Below are 18,724 nucleotides of genomic sequence, written 5' to 3'. Positions count from 1 at the left end.
TCCAGTCTGAGGTGTGCAGTGACAAGCGTGTAGTCCCAGCACTGGGGAGGCTGAGACAGGAGGATCGCAGTTCACAGCCGGCCTTGGCTCTCAGTGAGGCCCTCGCAACTCAGACCATTTCAAAATAAATAAAAAATAGGGCTGGGGGTGTAGCCTGGAGGTAGAAGGGGGTAGCCGCTGGGTTCAATCCCTAGTACTTAAAAAAATGTGGCTTTTTTTTTTTTTTGGTGGTACTGGGGTTCCTGGAAGCCCTTCTCCCTCCGGGCTACACTCCCAGACCTATTTTATATTTTTATTTGGAAACAGGGTCTCTTAAGCCAGCGCGGCTGGCTGTGAACCTGCGCGCTCCTCCCGTCTCCGCCTCCCGCGCGGGGATGACGAGCGTGCCCACCACGCTGGCACAGATGTGTCTTTTAATAACTACTCCAACTCTCACCAATGGGACGAGCAGCTGCTCCAAGACCAAACCCTCCTGGAGGTGTGGCCACAGGTGGGAGTGCACACGCGTGCATGTGAGAGACAGATGGACGGACGGACGCTGGGCACTGAGCCCAGGGCAGTCTACCTGTGAGCTCCACCAGAACCTCTACAGGCTTGTCGAGTTACTTCAGGATGTGCAGCAGGCGGCCTGGCCTCCTGGTAAGAGCCCCTCAGGCCCGGAGCCCGCAGCATCAAGGCCTCCACTGCCCCTGTGGCTCCATGAGGCTGGCACAAACCTTCATTTTAGATAAGGCAGGCTCAGAGTAGAGCCCACGTAGGAACCCCAGGGCCACCCGGGGAGATATGCTGGCCCAGAAGGTCCTGGGGACTTGGAAAAGTGGTGCCTGGAGGTGGGAGGAACATGGTGTGCCGCGAGTGGGGCAGGTCCAGGAGGCCCGGCCAGGCAGAGCTGCGCACAGGCTGCACTGGGCCGGGCGCCTCAGCAGGACGCCTGTGCTCCCGGCTTCCCTCCCAGTTACGCGCAGGACAGGACCATCTCTAAGGGCCTCTGAGGGCCATGCTTTGTGCGCTGAGGGGCAGCGGGAAGAGGCTCTCTCCTCTGCCCTCCTGGGACATAACATGTGCCCCAAGTAGGCTGTAGCAGGCCTGCAAAGCTGGCACTTACTGCAGCCACACAGGAGGGAGAATGACGCTGCCACCAGCAGGTGCTGACCAGTCCCCTCAGGCTGCAAGCATCACAGGGTGCCCCGCTGGCTGGCTGACAAGGGCCCTGACGAAGGTGCGCCGCCACCCACCTTCACCTCCCCACCCCAACCCACCTCCTGCCCAGAGCCCCAGAGGAGACGATGTGGGAGAGGAGCAGCCTGCAGGGACAGAAGCACGGGGCAGGCCAGCTGGGCACCGGGCCCACAGGCCACTCCGAGGAGCCCCCACACGTGTGACAGGCTCCAGCGCCACCCAGACCTGGACCCTGTGAGGTCTGGCCAGGACCCGAGCGAACTGCCCAGCCCCCATCCATCAGTTCCCGCACCCCAGCCCTTCATGACTCCTGCCAGCTGTGCCAACGCCTCCCACACTCCGCCGGCCCCACAGCGCTAGGCAGTCAGTCCCCGGACGCCTCCCTCTCTGGTGCCTGTGCAGCTGAGCCTGACTGCACCCGGGTGCAGCCTCCCCGTGAGCCCACACAGTGGGGGTGCTGGCGCCAGGTGTGTGCACCTGGCCCTCCCGGGGCCAAGCGGCCCTGAGCAGAACAGATACAGGGAGCTGGGGGGAAGAGGGAAGCCCCACTCACCCAGGACGGCCTCCACGGTGCTGCCCGCAGGATCGAGCGGCAGGGCGCGGGCGGGGAGTGCGGTGGGGGAGGAGCTGCCCGAGCCGCTGGACGCCGCGCTGGACGCCACGCTGGAGCTGCCGCTGGGGGCCGGCGGGCGAAGCACTGCAAACACAGCGAGGTGGTTCTGTTCAAAAACACAAACAACATGAGCAGCGCCGCCGAGGCCGGCGCACGAGAGCGCACGGCCGCCGTGACCCACAGCTCTCAGGGCCGCAGAGGAGCTGGGTGGCCGCTGCGCCTCAGTGTCTGCCGGGCATCTCCACAGGAAACGGTGCTCAGCGGCAGGTGTTCACCCGCAAAGGCCAGGCCAGCGAGTGCGGCCAAGAGCTGGCGCCTGCCGCCCCTCCTCTGCCCCCTTACGGCTCACCCACCCGCACCCAGGACGGACCCAGTGAAGACCGAGCGCTGCGCCCCTGACCTCCTCCCTGAGGAAGTGGGCAGTTCCCATCGTCACTGAGAAAGAGAAAAGGAAGTAGTGCGTAGCGGTGCGCCGGGACAGACATGGAGGACGCCACTGGACAATGCTTGGTAACCACAGGCAGGAGCGCAGAGCCACGAGGCCCCGAGGCCAGCCCCACACGGTGCACCAGGAGCCCACGGCCGATCACCACTCAAAGCCATGGCAGCAAAGCCTTGTGGCTGGAATGGCAAAACATCAAGAAAAGTGACCTTCGGGTGGGGTGACAAGGTGGGTCACAAGAAGTGCCACCACTAGTTTAAGAAAAACTGGCCAGGAGCAGGTACACTGGCTCATACCTGTGATTCCAGTACTCAGGAGGCTGAGACAGGAGGATCATAGGTTTGAGGCCAGCCTCAGCCACTTAGCAAGACCTATGTCCAAATCAAAAGGGCCTCTGCGCCACACCCCGAAGCCATCACAGGCTCAAGTTCTCTGCCTGCCTCTGTGCTGTGCCGGCTGCCAGGGCCTATGTGTGACATGAAGGGCTCAGAGGGACCATCTGAAAAGCCAGCCTTCCTGGCTAAGGGGTGAGCTCCGCGAGGGGCTGGGCCACGGCTCCGTGCTCGGCTGTGCTGGGTCACGAGGCCCGTGTCCCAGGACGAGGAGGTGACCGCGCTCCTGTCTGCATACGCGGGGCGCTGGGCTCCACCTCCAGAGGGGGCGTGGGCCCCAAGGCCTTGAGCTATGAGCCCTGCATTCTGCAAGTGCCGGGGCCAGTGCGGCCCGAGCACAGGCCAGGGGGAGGGCGGTCCTGGAGGCTACAGGCTGCGCTGCCCAGGAAGGGGATGGGGCTAGGGAGTGGCTGGAAGGCTGCCGACAGAGACCCGGGCCGCCCTAGTGGCCGCAAGAGGCACTGGCACAGGACCTGCGGGCCACACGGCGCGCAGGGGTGGGGGGGACGGGGCCAGCCATGGGGGCCGGCCTCAGCACCACGCCTTCCCCTTGGCGCCACGTCAGCCCATGGATAAGACACAGCCTGGGACCCCTCTTCTGGTCTGGGCCCCGGGACTGGGTGCAGCAAGAACTGCCTGACAAACCTGGCCCTACACCGCCCAGCCCCGTTCCTGGAAAGCACTGGAACCATGAGAGACAGAGGAGCGGGGCCGAGCCGCCTGCCTGAGAGCCCCTGCGCAGACGAGGCCGGCCCAGGGTGGCCTGTGTGAAAGCCCGGGTCCGCTCTGCGTGCGGGGTGCCCAGGCCCTTCCTCCACAGTCTCGTGAGCCGCAGGACACGCCTGGACACTGCCGCCAACACTTCCTGTCTCAGATTCTGAGCTCCACCAGGGGTTCAATTGCTTTTTTTTTTTTTTTTTTGTGGTACTGGGGTTTGAACCCAGGGCATTCACCTCCAAGTTATACTCCTAAACCTATTTTTTATTCTTTATTTTGAAACAGGGTCTCACTAAGCTGCAGAGGGCCGCACCGATGAGCTGAGGCTGGCTGCGAACCTGCAATTCTCCTGTCTCAGCCTCCCAAGTACTGGGATGACAAGCGTGCACCACTTATCCCAGACTCAATTACTCTTTAAAAAGTGATCACAAGCTGGTGTGGTGCCACACACCTGTAATCCTAGTACTAGGAAGCTGAGACAGGAGGATCGCAGGTTTGAGGACACTCAGCAGTAGTGAGACTCTCACCAACCTACTGAGATTGTTTCCAAATAAAAATAAAATAGGCTGAAAGAGGAGCTTGGAGGTGCCCCTGGGTCCAATCCCGAGTACCACACACACAAAAATAAAAATAAATACGTAAATAATAAAAAGCTATCACAGAATAACTAAATTAAGTTACGTTCGCTTTCAACTGTCCTGCTACCTTCTCAAAATGTACTTTCTTTCTTTTTACACTTTATTTGTACATTGTAGTCTCCCATCATAACCTGCTACTTTTTAAATGTGCTTCATGGACTCCTGGTAGCAAATATGTAACTAAACCCAGGAAACCTCAGAGACACTGCAGATCACAGCACCCAGGTCGCAGCAATGAAACAAGTATCAAAAAAGCCAGCCATGTAGGCTTGTGGTTTCCCAGTGCACATACTATACATGTTGCATCTACACCACGCAGTAACCCACTCGGCCTGCACTGGCATGTCTGGAAGAACTATGTACACCTTCATTTAAGTGTCAGCAGGCGTGGTAGGCACGCTTGTCATCCCGGCATTCGGGAGGCTGAGACCGGAGGATCAAGTTCGCGGACAGCCTCAGCTACTTAGTGAGGCCCTCTGCAACTCAGTGAGACTTGGTTTCAAAATAAAGAATAAAAAATAGGGCAGGGGGTGTAGTTCGGAGGTCTAATGCCCCTGGGTTCCATCCCTAGACCCACAAAAAAAAAAAAAAGAAGCCGGCCGTGGTGTCTGGGAAGCCGGGCGTGATGGCGCATGTTTGTAATCCCCACGCTTGGGAGGCTGAGACAGGAGGATCGCGCAGGTTCAAAGCCAGCCTCACTGGCTTAAGACACCCTGTTTCCAAATAAAAAATATAAAAAATAGGTGTCTGGGAGTGTAACCCAGAGGTAGAAGGCTTCCCAGGCACCCCAGTACCACCAAAAAAAAAAAAAAAAAAATGCCAGCTTTGCCTGGCATAGTGGTGCACACCTGTAATCATAGTACTTAGGAGGCTGAGACGAGAGGACAGCAGGTTCAATACCAGTGTAGGGGACTCTCAGTATCCTAGTGAGACCCTATTTCAAAACAAAAAATAAAAAGGGCTGGGGTGTAGCTTCGTGGCAGAGTGCCCCCGGGCTCAATCCCCTGTACTGAAACACAAACCCTGATTGCCAGAACATGCCAATGGTCACCTGAGCTGCTGGGGAAATGCCTGCCAGGAGGCAGGCCTGCAACCTGCGGGCTCTGAATGTCTGCATAGTGGTGCCACAAGGCTGGCTCACAGCTCACTCCCCGCAGCCGCTGTGGGCGATCCTCAGGAGAGAGTGAGCACAGCGGACACGCCCCTCGGGAATTAAGGCCACCAGGTGTCCTGGCCCACGCCTCCAACTGCAGGGCTGGAGAGGCTGAGACAGGAGGGGTGCAGGCTCCAGGCCAGCCTCAGAAACTACTGAGACCCTGCTTCAAAATAAAAAAAAAAAGCTGGGCCTGGTGGTGCACGCTTGTAATCCCCGGGGTTGGGAGGCGGAGACAGGAGAGTCACGCAGGTTCGGAGCCAGCCTCGGCTGGCTTAAGAGACCCTGTTTCCAAATAAAATATAAAAAATAGGTCTGGGAGTGTAGCCTGGAGGTAGAAAGCCCCTGGTTCCATCCCCAGTACCACCAAAAAAAAAAAAAAAAAGGGCCAGGGTAAATGGCCACGATGGCACGTGCCTATGATACCAGTATGTGGGAGGCTGAGACAGGCGGATCGCAGGTTTGGACCAATCTCAGCAATCAGTGAGACCCTCTGCAACTGAGTGAGGCCCTAGGGATAGCTGGGTGGTGGCGCACACCTGTAATCCCAGTAGTTGGGAGGCCGAGACAGGAGGATCACAGGTTCAAAGCTAGCCTCAGCAACTTAGCAAGACCCTGTTTTAAAATAAAGAATAAAAACAGGGCTGGAAGCCGGGTGTGGTGGCACACGCTTGGAATCCCAGCATTTGGGAGGCTGAGACAGGAGGATCGCGGTTCACAGACAGCTTTAGCTACTTAGTGAGGCCCTTTCAACTCAGTAAGACCTTGTTTCAAAATAAAGAATAAAAAACAGGACTGGGGTGTAGCTCAGAGGTCGAATGACCCCTGGGTTTCGTTCCCCAGACCCCCACACACATACCAAAAAAAAAAAAAAAAAAGGGCTGAGGCTATAATTGGAGGTAGAATGACCCTGGGTTTCATTCCCATTCCCACAAAAAAAAAAAAAAGAATGCCCCTGGGTTCTGTCACCAGTACAACACACACCAAAACACAAAGTAAACGTCCCAGGCTTTAAGGAAGCAGACAATGGCCGAGCGTGGCTAGAGTGGCCGTAGACACCACACCAGGCCCTGGAGGTTTCCAGGACCCTCCAAAGCGGCTGCGTATCTGAGGCTGTCCGTGAACCGCGATCCTCCGGTCTCAGCCTCCCGAATGCTGGGATTACAAGCGTGCGCCACCACGCCCGGCTTCAATCCCGGTGTTAGAGAGGCTGAGACAGAAAGAACACAGCTTTGAAGCAGCCTCAGCAAAACTTAAGCTCTCAGCAACTTGAGACCCTGTTTCCAAATTAAAAAACATAAAAGCAAAAAATATAAAATAGGGCTGGGGGTAAAGCTCAGAAGTAGAATGCCCCTGGAAGCCGGGTGTGGTGGCGCACACTTATAATCCCCGCGCTTGGGAGGCAGAGACAGGAGGATCGCACAGGAGACTGTTTCCAAATAAAACAGTATAAAAATAGGTCTAGGAGTGTAGCCCGGAGGTAGGAGGGTTTCCAGGAACCCCAGTACCACCAAAAAAAAAAAAAAAAAAAATAGAATGCCCCTGGGTTCGTTCATACATGTACACACACATACATGCAGGCACGCACACAAATGTATTTATAGTCCTAGGGATTGAACTCAGAGGCATTCTACCTCTGAGCTACATCCCAAGCCCCGTTACATATATATAAATATAGAGAGAAATAGAATATACGTTTTCTATTTTAAATTTGGAAACAGGGTCTTGCTAAGTTGCTGAGAGCCTCACTAAATTGCTAGGCTGGCCATGAACCTGTGATCCTTCTGTCTCAGCCTCCCAAGTACTGTGATTACAGGTTGTGTGCCACCATGCCTGGCTATCCCCAGCCCTTTTTATTTTAAAACAGGATCTAAGTTTCTGAGGGTCTTTCTAAATTGCTGAGGATGAGCCGGGCGTGGTGGCGCACGCTTGTAATCCCAGCATTCGGGAGGCCGAGACCTGAGGATCGCGGTTCGCGGACAGCCTCAGCTACTTAGCAAGGCCCTCTGCAACTCAGTGAGACCCGGTTTCAAAATAAAGAATAAAAAATAGGGCAGGGGGTGTAGCTCAGAGGTTGACTGCCCCTGGGTTCCATCTCCAGACCCACAAAAAAATAAATAAATAAATAAATAAAAAATAAAAATAAATAAGTTGCTGAGGATGGCCTCAACCTAGTGATCCCCCCCTCAGCCTTCCAAATACTAGGATTACAGGCACATACCAGTGACCACCATGCCAGGACTGACACCATTTTTTTTTATTTGGTACTGGGGATGGAACCCAGAGGCATTCTACCCGAAGCTACACCCCCAGACCTATCTGTATTCTTTATTTTGAAACAGGGTCTCACTGAGTTGCAAAGGGCCTCACTAAGTAGCTGAGGCTGTTTGTGAACCGTGATCCTCCTTGTCTCAACCTCCTAAATGCTGGGATTACAAGCGTGCGCCACCACACCTGGCTGACACAAATATTTTTAAACAACAAAACAAAGGACACATGAATACAAGTGAAAAGGTAATTACAAAGCACAATGGCATTAACCAGAGGAGCAGAGCGCACACGAGCCAGGGTGGTAAAGCGCCCTAGGGATGGCATACTGCCCGGTGCCGGAGTGGTGCGAAGCTGTACCTGCTTGCCATCCGGCTCGCTGGCTTTCTGGCTGCCTTCGGTGGCCAAGTCTCTCCGCATGGCCTGCAATGGAAAAGTTACTCATGTCAGAGAAAGGTCAACTGAAAACAGACACAGACCTAAGCTACTCTAGAACTGGGAGCCAGGCATGGGGGCGCACACTTGTAACCCCAGAATTCAGGAGGCTGAGACAGGAGGCCAGCCTCAGCTACTTAGTGAGGCCCTTTGCAACTCACTGAGACCCTGTTTCAAATTAAAGAATAAAAAATAGGGCTGGCGGTATAGCTCGGGTGTAGAATGCCCCTGGACATCTACTAGTAGACATCTACTAGTAGAACATCCCTAGTACCACAAGAAAAAAAATAGAATTTGGAAAATGCTAATCTTAAAGTCTCACATAGCAGAAAAGGCGTTCACATGGCTGCCTTCCTGTCGGTTCTGCTGATTCCATCTCACACCTGGGCCCTGGCCTCTGCCTCTGGACTGCTTTGTGAAGCAGGGTGATCCTCACATACCCTGGGTCAACAACCTCACATGGACCAGACAAGGCCACAACCTGCAGTCAAGGCTCGTGTTGAAACTATAAGAACCCAGTGGGGCTCCAGGTCACCCCAAGGATCCCCCTCAGCTGGGGCTACCATGAACTGAAGGCAGCGAGAAAGCAGAGTAGCAGAGGCCCCTGCCTCGCTTGTTCTGCCCGGGAGAAAGGCATGTGTTCTGTGACGGGACTCGGTACAGACTGCGCTCCTCAGCACGGTCACCAGGATGGCCTTCCCTGCCACAGCGCTGGCCCCGAGCCCGAGCCCGAGCCCTGTGCCTCTCCATTCCCGACATGGCACCTCCCTGCTCTCGGCTACGATGGTATACAATCCCCAGGTCGCAGGAGGTGGGCGCTTCACTGAGGCCTTAGTGTGTGGATGGGAGCATCTCAATCCATGGCTCGCTCTCTCCCTCCTTTTCGTGCTACTGGGGATGGAACCTAGGAATGTCCTACCACGGAGCTATATAATTCCCAGCCCTTTATTTTTTATTTTGAGACAGGATCTTGCTACGTTGGCCAGGCTGATCTGAAGCCTAAAATTCTGCCTCAGCCGGCTGGGCAGCAGAGATCACAGGCGTGTGCCATTACACCTGGTACTAGACGCTGAACCGAGGGGCATTCTACCTCTGAATTACACTCCCAGACATAGTTTATCTTTTGTTTTGAAACAAGGTCTTGCTAAACTGCTGAGGCTGTCCCTGCACCACGATCCTCCTGTCTCACGAAGTAGCTGAGGCTGTCACAAACTGGCCAGCACAGGCATGGGGCAGCACGCCCGGCTTTCACACACTCAATGGGTCTAGCTTCACCGTCCTCAGTTCCCCTGCTTCTTGTCCGCTAGTCCCGCCCTGTGCAACACAGCCCAGTTCTCCAAAGAGACAGAGCTGGTGGCTGCCCAGCACAGTGTGCTAAATCCTGCAAAATTGCTTATTTTATTCTATTTTTTGGTGGAACCCAGGGGCTTTCTACCTCCAGGCTACACCCCAGCCCTATTTTATAATTTATTTGAAAACCGGGTCTCACTAAGTTGCTGAGAGCCTCACTAAGTAGTTGAGGCTGGCTTCGAACCTGTGCGATCCTCCAGTCTCAGCCTCCCAACAAGTGCTGGGATTATAACCTGTGCCACCATTCCCGGCTTCCAAATTGCTTAAAGGGCTGAGTTTAGCCAGGCATGGTGGTGCACACTTGTAATCCCAGTACTTGGGAGGCTGACACAGGAGGATTGCGGTTCGCGGTCAGCCTCAGCAAGTTTGAGGCTTGCATCAACTTAGAGAGACCCTGTTTTCAAATAAAAAATAAAATAGAAACTGAGCATGGTGGCGCACACTTGTAATCCCAGCATTCAGGAGGCTGAGACCTGAGGATCACGGTTCATGGACAGCCTCAGCTACTACTTAGTGAGGCCATCTGCAACTTAGTGAGACCCGGTTTCAAAATAAAGAATAAAAAATAGGGCAGGGGGTATAGCTCGGAGGTTGAATGACCCTGGGTTCCATCCCCAGACCCGCAAAAAAAAAAAAAAAAAAAAAAAATATATATATATATATATATAGGGCTGGGGGCATAGCTCGAGGTAGAGTGCCCCTGGGTTCTCACCGCAGGTACCTGGACTCATGACTGCAGCCCCGTTTGCGGAGATGGGCCCAGGGGTCCCCCTCGGTGAGCAGGGTGGGGGCTAGGGGCAGGCTGACCCACCACAGGCTCCCTGCTGGGACCGTCACAGCGGGGCAAGTGGAGCCTGCATCCTGGTGCACTCCAGCCCGTGGGTAGCCTGAGAAAGGCAGGAGTGGGGAAGCCCTGCCCAGTGGCGGGGCTCGCCTGATGTGAGCAGACACTCGGGGGCCTGCTCCCAACCCAGGTGCCCCAAGCCCTAGACTGTCTGGCAAGAGCCGTTCACCCGAGGACGAGCAGCGCTGGGCGGTGCGGCTCTGCTGAGCTTGAGCGCTTCCCATCCCTGGCACGGTTCTACAGGAATCAGCTACTGCCTTTTTCCCTTTTTGCATGACCAGGGCTTGAATCCAGGGCCTCGTACCTGCGGGCACCACTGCCACCAAGCTCTGCCCCGGCCCTTTGTTTGCTCTATTTCTGAAAACTGGCCGAGATCCTGCCCGTAGCCTGGTGGCCCGCAGCCTGGGTAGCCGCTCTGCAGGTGGAAGCAGACGCCTCGGCCTCCTCATCATACCCAAGGCCCCTCAACCTAGACTTGGGGCCGGGAGCAGCGCAGGCTCTAAAAGCTGGGGTGTGCCGGGCCACTGAGTGCACACTGGCAGTTCGCCTGCGCCAGCCAGGCGCGAACATGGCCAGACCTTGAGACTCGGCGGGAACGGAAGATGCGCCTCCTCCCCAGCACACCACCCGCGCAGCCCTCCACCTCTGGCCCCAGTTCAGTTAAACTGGGCACGGCGCCTCCTCTCAGCGCCATCCACTTACGCTTCCAGGCTGGCCGCCGAGGGCCGCGGCGCTGCCGACAGAGCTGAGATCGCGGCACCCCCAGCCGCTCGCCGTCCCAAGGGTCTCTGCCAAGAAAGAGGAGCAGCGGGCACTGAGAAGCCACTGGCAGGCAGGCAGCCACGGGCGCGGGCACTGGGCCCCGAGTCTGCACTCAGCTTCCCGGGAGGGGAGGACGGTGGAGGCGGCAGCACAAGCCACGGGCAGCAGAAGCTTTTTTTCTTTCTTTCCTGTGGTACTGGGGATTGAACTCAGGGATACTCTACCGCTGAGATACATCACCAGCCCCTTTTTTACGTTTTTTTTTTTGGTGGCACTGGGGATTGAACCCAGAGGCATTCTCCCTCTGAGCTAAACCCCAGCCCAATCCAATTTTATTTATTTGGAAACAGGGTGTCACTAATTTGTGATGGCTTTGCTAAGTTGTCAGCGCTGGTTTTGAACCTGCGATCCTCCAGTCTCAGCCTCCCAAGTACTGGGGTTACAAGCATGTGCGCCACCACGCCCAGCTCCCTTTTTACTTTTTAAGTTTATTTATTTTCTGTTTTGTGGTACTGAGGATTGAACCCAGGAGCATTCTACTTCTGAGCTACACCCCAGCCCTATTTTATTTATTTGGAAACAAGGTCTTGCTAGGTTGCTGAGAGCCTCGCTAAACTGCTGAGCTGGCCAGGAACCTGCGATCCTCCTGTCTCAGCCTCCCAAGTACTGGGATTACAGGTGTGTGCCAGAGTCCTCCTGCACCCTGCCTGGCCCGGGCCTGTAGTAGATACACAGGGCCTGGGCTCCACCCAGAGGGGCCTCACTCATGTGGCGCTAATCCCTCCCCCCAGAGCTTGCTGGGCACATGCAGGCGCTCTGAGCCCCCAGCCTGGACCCAGGCTCCCACCCGCCCTCCTGGTCCTCAGAGGTCCCTGGGGTCTGTGGCGCTGCAGTGCCCGCGTGCAGGTGCAGGCAGGAGGCTGGTACTCACTTTCAACGTGAGCGAAGGCACAGAAAGGCCCCCGCGGGCAGTAGCCAGCTTGGCGCATGTCGTTGCATTTTGTAGATTTGTAGATCTAGGAAGTAAAAATAGGATAAACTAGCAGGGCCAGGCTGGATCTGGGCTTCTGTGAGACTAGAACTGGTTTTATCCCAGTACAACAGACCTCCAAATCATAACCCGTCTCCACATCAGAGTGAGGATGCCACCTGCTACACCTTGGATCTAGGGCATCCCCCAGGACCACTGTCCCCGGCGTGGTCCCAGCGTGCTGCTGCTGGACGGTGGAGGGCCTCATGCGGGGCTTTAGTCATCAGCAGTGCCCACAGGGAGGACTGTGGGACCCTGGCCCCTTCTTCCTTTTGCAGTGCTGTGGATTGAACCCAGAGACATTCTACCTCTGAGCTACACCCCCAGCCCTATTTTATTCTTTGTTTTTGTTTTTTGCAGAACCAGGGATGGAACCCAGGGGCATTCTACCTCCCAGCTACACCCTCAGCCCTATTTTTTATTCTTTATTTTGAAATAGGTCTCACTGAGTTGCCAAGGGCCTCACTAAATAGCTGAGGCTGTCCAAGAACTGCGATCCTCCTGCCTCAGCCTCCCCAATGCTGGGATTACAAGCGTCCCTACCACCCTTGGCTTATTCTTTATTTTGAAACAGGGCTTCAGTAAATTGTGGAGGCCTCACTTAAGTGGCGAGCGGAGGCTGGCCTTCAACCTGCAATCCTCCTATGTCAGCCTCCCAAGTGCTGGGATGACAAGCGTGCGCCACCACGCCTGGCTTCCCTTCTTCGTTTTCCTGGCCACGAGGTGAACAGGTGTGCTCTTCCATGGCTCCCATCAGGGCAGGCTGACCTGCCACAGGCCCAAAGAAACAACAGGAAGCTAACACACTGCTTCTGCACTGGACACCCTTGGTCCCCAAGTCCCTCCTCTCTGCAGAAACTGCAGGAACGAGTCTGCATGTGGTGGTGTTCCTGTGGCAGCTACTGGTCAAATCCCAGGCCACGCCATTCCCCACCTGACAATCTTGGAAAGATGCACCTAACTTGGTGTCTGGTATCTAGCAGGTGCTCAAGCAGTGCCTGTGAGACGCATGCGTGTTTCCATTCCACAACAGGGCCCTCTGCCACCCCACTCGGCGGGACAGGAGCGCACGCTCGGGCCCGGCGGGGACAGCCTGGCTCTAGGAGGAGCAGGGCGGGCAGCCCTGGGTTCAGGGCAAGCACAGGAAGCAAGCGTGCTCCCAGCTCCTGGGTGACCGCGTGCCGGAGAAACCCAGCCTGACAGCCTCGCCGCCTGAGGCTGGGCCAGGAGGCCAGGGCCTCACCACGAGGCTCCTCTGCAGAGGACGGCGCCTGGCAGCCCCAGGTGAGATGGCCTGGCTCATGCGGCCCAGCTCCCCAGGGGCAGCCCCATGCCACCTCCTTGGCTGCCGTCAATCCGGCCTTACTTGGTGTGTTGTGACTTTTTATCGTTTCGGGGTCGGTCTGGGTTTTAATGCCCGCTCTCTGTGCTGATGGCTCTGAGGCTGGGCCTCTTCTGGGAGTCGCTGAGCCTGCGGTCCTGGCGCCTACCTCGGGGTGGAACTGCTGCTCCGTGCGGGAATGGCAGTACTGGCAGCTGTCCCCACCGTCGCAGCGTGAGGGCTCGCCCCACTCATCACCACGCTTCACACTGGGGCAGGGCGTGGACCTGGGGACAAGGACGGTCATGGAGGGACCTGCACCCTGTGCCTGGCGAGGACCCTTCCCTGCCGGGCAGGAGAAAAGGCAAGCTCCCACTGATGCCAGCAAGGCCAGGACCCAAGCCGCACCAGGCCCATGGCAGGCCGCGGCCAGCACCCGGTGTCCAGAAGGGCTGCCCAAAAACCGAGCCCAAGACTTAATCCTACAATTTCATTATTTTCTTATTTTGTTTTTTTTCCCCAGTACTGGGGATTGAACCCAGGTACATTCTACCTCCAATCTATACCTATGTCCTATTTGATTTTCATTGTGAAACAGGGTCTAACTTGCAGAGGGCCTCAGCAGCTGAGGCTGGCTGCACACCTGTGCTTCTCCTGTCTCCGCCTCCCGACTGCTGGGATGGCAAGCGTGCGCTGCCAGCCCTGCTTGTTTACTTACTTGTTCATTACTTAGGCGCTGGGGCTGGGCCCAGGCAGTTTTAGCTTTGAGCTATACCCTGAGCCCTTATATATTTATTTTTGTGGTACTGGGAATCGAACCCAGGGACATTGTACCTTCGAGCTAAACCCTCAGCCCTATTTTTTATTCTTTATTTTGAAACAAGGTCTCAGTAAGTTGCAGGTGGTCTCACTAAGTAGCTAAGACTGACCGTGAACCCGAGGTCCTCCTGTCTCGGCCTCCGAGGTACTGGGATTACAAACACGCACCCATGCCTGGCCTTGCTTCGTAACAGGGTCTCACTAGTTTGCAGAGAGTCTCGCTAAGCTGCTGAGACTGGTCTCAAACCTGCAATCCTCTTGTCTCGGCCTCCCAGGTACTGGATTATAGACATGCACCATCACACCTAGAGGCCAGACTTTGAAACTCCTATTTTGCAGTTCTCTGTTCACATCCTCATTTTGAAACTATTCAGAGAAGAGCTATGAAGCCACAAACCAACCCTCTTTGTCCCCAGAAGACAGGCCCCCCGGCATGCATGCCGAGGGGCCCACCAGAGCGCCCAGAGCGCAAAAAGGCTGAGCCCAGAAAATTGGGCTAGAGGGGCTGGCGGCCCAGACCCCGTGGGCCGCAGACCCAGAGGGAAGTGGAGAAGCGGCAGGAGGGGCAGGAGGAGCAAAACCTGCCTGGAGGAGGCGGATGCCAGGGCCCACGCCTGGTGAGGCCCGGGAGGGGCGTGGGCTGTCTAGACCGAGCACTGAGTCCCCAGTGCCTTGCTCCTGCTGACCAGCCCTGACCATAAAATCCGATTCCCGTCCCTGGACCCCCCTCCCGCCCCGGGTGAGTGAGGCGCCACATATCCACATGGCCCAGGGATTGCGGAGTGGCAAGTGGAGCTGAGCGTGTGCTGGGTACAGAGAGCTGGGTCATCCCTGGGACACTCGGGTCTTCAGGTCTTGCCTCCCATGGGCCCTATCTTTCCTTTCCCAAGAGGTGGACCCCAGGAGTGACCACCAGACAAGCCGGGAGAAACCACTCCAGCCCGCAGCTGGGGCCAGGGGTACCAGGAGGAAGGGCACGAAGGTAGAGCCTAATGGCAGGCACCTGCAGAGTGGGGAGGCCCCCAGGGACGACAGGTGCAGCATGCAGGCACGCCGCAGCGGACCCGTGGCGTGTGACCCTGCAAGATAGGCCCTGGGGCTTGTCCGGCTCACCTGTACTGGAACCTCCTGGGGTTCCGCCGGCGGTCCCTGCTGTTGTGGTAGTGTGGGCATGCGTAGCCCTGGCGGCACAGGCGAGGTGGCTTGGGGCACTGCTCCGTCTTGTAACTGCCCAGCACAAAGTTGGTATCTGAAAAACCAATTCTGCATGGAACCAGGTGCATGGAAACCCGGCCCCGGGTCCTCCAGGCAACACTAGCGCAGCCAAAAGGCCAGAGGGCTGCAGCCCATGCAGGCTGGGGGGAGCCACTCAGCCTCACGAGGAAGCCAGACGCCTGCAGCCAGAGGGCGCCCGAGGACTCTGCAGCGGTGTGAGCAGGGACGAAGGTGCAGAGACAGGGCAAGGACAGAGAATGCCCAGGGTCGGGCTGGCAGAAGGCGCCCCTGCAAGTGCAGCATTCGGGCAATGCCCGTGGAGGCGGGAGGGACAGCTGCTTGCTCTGAGCGCACTGAAGACCTGGGAGGCGCGCTTCCAAATGGTTCACTGGCTGGACGTGGGGACCGCGCCTGCGATCCCAGGACCTGGGAGGCTGAGACCGGAGGATCGCGGTTCATGGCCAGCCTCGGCTACTCAGTGAGGCCTCCACAACTTAGTGAGACCCTGTTTCAAATAAATAAAAAATAGGGTGGGGGCGAGTCCTGGGGGTCAAATGCCCCTGAGGTTTATCCCCAGACCTGCCAAAAAAAAAAAAAAAAAAAAAAAAAAAAAAAAAAAAAAGCATGCACCACCACATCTGGCTATTCTTTTTATTTTGAAACAGGGTCTCACTGCACTGCAAAGGGCCTCACTAAGTAGCTGAGGCTAGAGCCCGGCGTGGTGGCGCACGCTTGTAATCCTAGTACTTGGGAGGCTGAGACCAGAGGATCACACAGGTTCAAAGCCAGCCTCAACTACTTCATGAGGCTCTCAGCAACTTAGTGAGGCCCTGTTTCCAAATAAAGTATAAAATAGGTCTGGGAGAGCCGGGCGTGGTGACGCACGCTTGTAATCCCAGTACTTGGGAGGCTGAGACCGGAGGATCGCGGTTCGCAGACAGCCTCAGCTACTTAGTGAGGCCCTCCGCAATTTAGTGAGACCCAGTTTCAAATTAAAGAATAAAAAAACTAGGGCAGGGGGTATAGCTCGGAAGTCAAATGCTCCCGGGTTCCATCCCCAGACCCGAAAAAAAAAAAAAAAAGAAAAAATAGATCTGGGAGTGTAACCCCGGAGGTAGAATGTCCCTGGTTTCCACTCCCAGTACCACACACACAAAAAAAGTAGCTGAGGCTGTCTGTGAACCGCGATCTTCCGGTCTCAGCTTCCCGAATGCTGGGATTACAAGCATGTGCCACCACGCCCGGCTAACTGCTCACTTTAAAAGGGCAAATTTTATATGTATTTTCCTGCAGTGAAGGAAAAACCCCTCTTCACTGCCCCCACAGCCCTGCATCTCCAAGCGGTAGGCCCACTGACTCGAGTTTCTAACGAGATCCAGGGACTGAGGACCACCGCTGGCACTGCTGAACAGGGCATGAAGCAGCGTGGGGGCTATGCCTGCCCAGGCACTGGCTGACGTGAGGTCCGGTGCTAGGGAGCACCTGCTGAGCTGCTGGCCACCCGAGGGGCTGAGTCAGTCCTGGATGGAGGAGCGTGGTCCCCACTGGCTCACCCTGCAGCTTACCACCCGGCCTGACTGGAGCGGAGCAGGCGCCGGGGAGGCAGCGGCTCTCCCCTGCCACCAGCCCTGGCTTACCTTGCCACCGGGGGTCCTCGCCCAGGATCTTCTCAATCATGGCCTGGCTGGCCAGGACCCCGGGCTGCAGGTCAGGCACGCCGTCCCCACCCCCGAGCTGGCCATTCTGCGAGGCTTCCTGGGCTTGCAGCTCCCTGCAATCAACGGCACAGCAGTCAACCCCCCAGCCCAGAGCCCTCCCCGAGGTGCAGGAAGTCAGCAGGGTCATGGTCCAGCACCACTTGGCTCGGTCACAGACCAAGCTCACTGCCTCCAGGGTGCAGGACAGGGTCTTCCGCAGCACTGAAGCAGCCTGTCCTGTGACCTGAGGCCCAACTCAAATCCCAACCACGTAGGGGCGGGGCTGTGTTTAAATCAGGTGCAGCTGTGCACACCTGTAATCCCAGTATGTGGGAGGCTGAGACAAGAGGATTGCAGGTTTGTGACCAGCCTAAGCAACTTAGCAAGACCTTGTTTCAAAATAAAAAAGTCAGGGGGGTGGTACATACTTGTAACCCTAATACTTTGGAGGCTGAGACTGGAGGGTTGCAGATTCAAGGATAGCCTCAGCAATTTAGTGAGGCTCTCGGCAACCGAGTGAGGCCTTGTTTCCAATTAAGAAATAAAGTCTAAGCTGGGTATGGTGGCGCACGCTTGTAATCCCAGCTCTCATGAGGCTGAGACAGGAGGATCGTGGTTCTTGGACAACCTCAGCTACTTAGTGAGGCCCTCTGCAACTCAGTAAGACCCTGTTTCAAAATAAAGAATAAAAAATAGGGCAAGGGGTGTAGCTCAGAGGTCAAATGCCTCTGGGTTCCATCTCCAGACCTGCAAAAAAAAAAAAAAAAAAAAAAAAAAGAATAAAAATAGGGCTGGGGGTGTTGCTCGGAGGTAGAATGCCCCTGGATTCCATTCCCAGTACCGCAAAATAAATAAATAAATAAATAAGAACAGAGAGAAGGTTTTCTGTCTTCTCCCCTGCTGCCCTGTATCTCTGAAAAAAAAAAAAAAAAAAAAAAAGTCTATCTGGGGATGTAGCTCAGAAGTATAATGCCCCTGGGTTCAATTCCTACTACCACACACACAAAAAAAAACCCCAAAACAAATAATTAAAAGTAAAAAAATAGCCGGGCGTGGTGGTGTACATTTGTAATGCCCACACTTGGGAGGCAGAGACAGGAGGATTGCGCAGGTTTGAAGCCAGCTGTGCTGGGTTAAGAGACCCTGTTTCCAAATAAAATACAAAAAATAGGTCTGGGAGTGTATCCTGGAGGTAGAAGGGTTCCATCCCCAGTACCACAAAAAAGAAAGAAAGAAAGGAAGGAAGGAAGGAAGGAAGGAAGGAAGAAAGAAAGAAAGAAAGAAAGAAAGAAAGAAAGAAAGAAAGAAAATAAAGCTTCAAGCTGGGTGTGGAAGTGCATGCTTGTATGTTTGTAATCCCCACGCTTGGGAGGCTGAGACAGGAGGATCACGCAGGTTCGAAGCCAGCCTCAGCTACTTACTTAGGCTCTCAGCAACTTAGTGAGACTCTGTTTCCAAATAAAATATAAAATAGGTCTGGGAGTAGCCGGGCGTGGTGGCCACGCTTATAATTCCAGCATTCAGGAGGCTGAGACAGGAGGATCATGGTTTGCGGACAGCCTCAGCTACTTAATGAGGCCCTTTGAAACACAGTAAAAAAAAAAAAAAAACAGGTCTGGGAGTGCAGCCTGGAGGTAGAAGGCCCCTGGGTTCCATCCCCAGTACCACCCCCAAAAAAAGAAAATAAAGCTGCAGCCAGGCTCGGGGGCATAAGCCTATACTTTCCGTACTTGGGATGATGAGATAGGAGCGCTGCAGGTTCAAGGGCAGCACACGGTAACTTAACGAGACCCTATCTCAAAAAGAGAAAATAAAAAGGTAGAAAGCCACTGGGCTCAATCTCCAGTCC

General features: G+C 55.6%; 1 protein-coding gene across 1 annotated transcript in view; it reads right to left on the bottom strand.

Moving 5' to 3' along the window:
- Positions 1-18,724, bottom strand: part of UNKL (unk like zinc finger) — a gene marked incomplete at both ends in the record, with an annotated part of 45,709 nt that overhangs the window by 10,301 nt on the left and 16,684 nt on the right. The window contains 7 exons of the mRNA XM_080702308.1: positions 1,733-1,898; positions 7,763-7,825; positions 10,734-10,819; positions 11,725-11,809; positions 13,314-13,431; positions 15,077-15,212; positions 16,816-16,949. Of these exons, the coding sequence (XP_080558434.1) occupies positions 1,733-1,898; positions 7,763-7,825; positions 10,734-10,819; positions 11,725-11,809; positions 13,314-13,431; positions 15,077-15,212; positions 16,816-16,949 (788 nt within the window). The remainder of the gene's footprint in view (positions 1-1,732; positions 1,899-7,762; positions 7,826-10,733; positions 10,820-11,724; positions 11,810-13,313; positions 13,432-15,076; positions 15,213-16,815; positions 16,950-18,724) is intronic.

Source organism: Muscardinus avellanarius (genome assembly GCF_963383645.1).
Source record: "Muscardinus avellanarius genome assembly, chromosome: 10".
Lineage (NCBI taxonomy): Eukaryota > Metazoa > Chordata > Mammalia > Rodentia > Gliridae > Muscardinus > Muscardinus avellanarius.
Note: the sequence above shows the minus strand (reverse complement) of the source record. Positions and strands in the feature narration are given on the sequence as shown.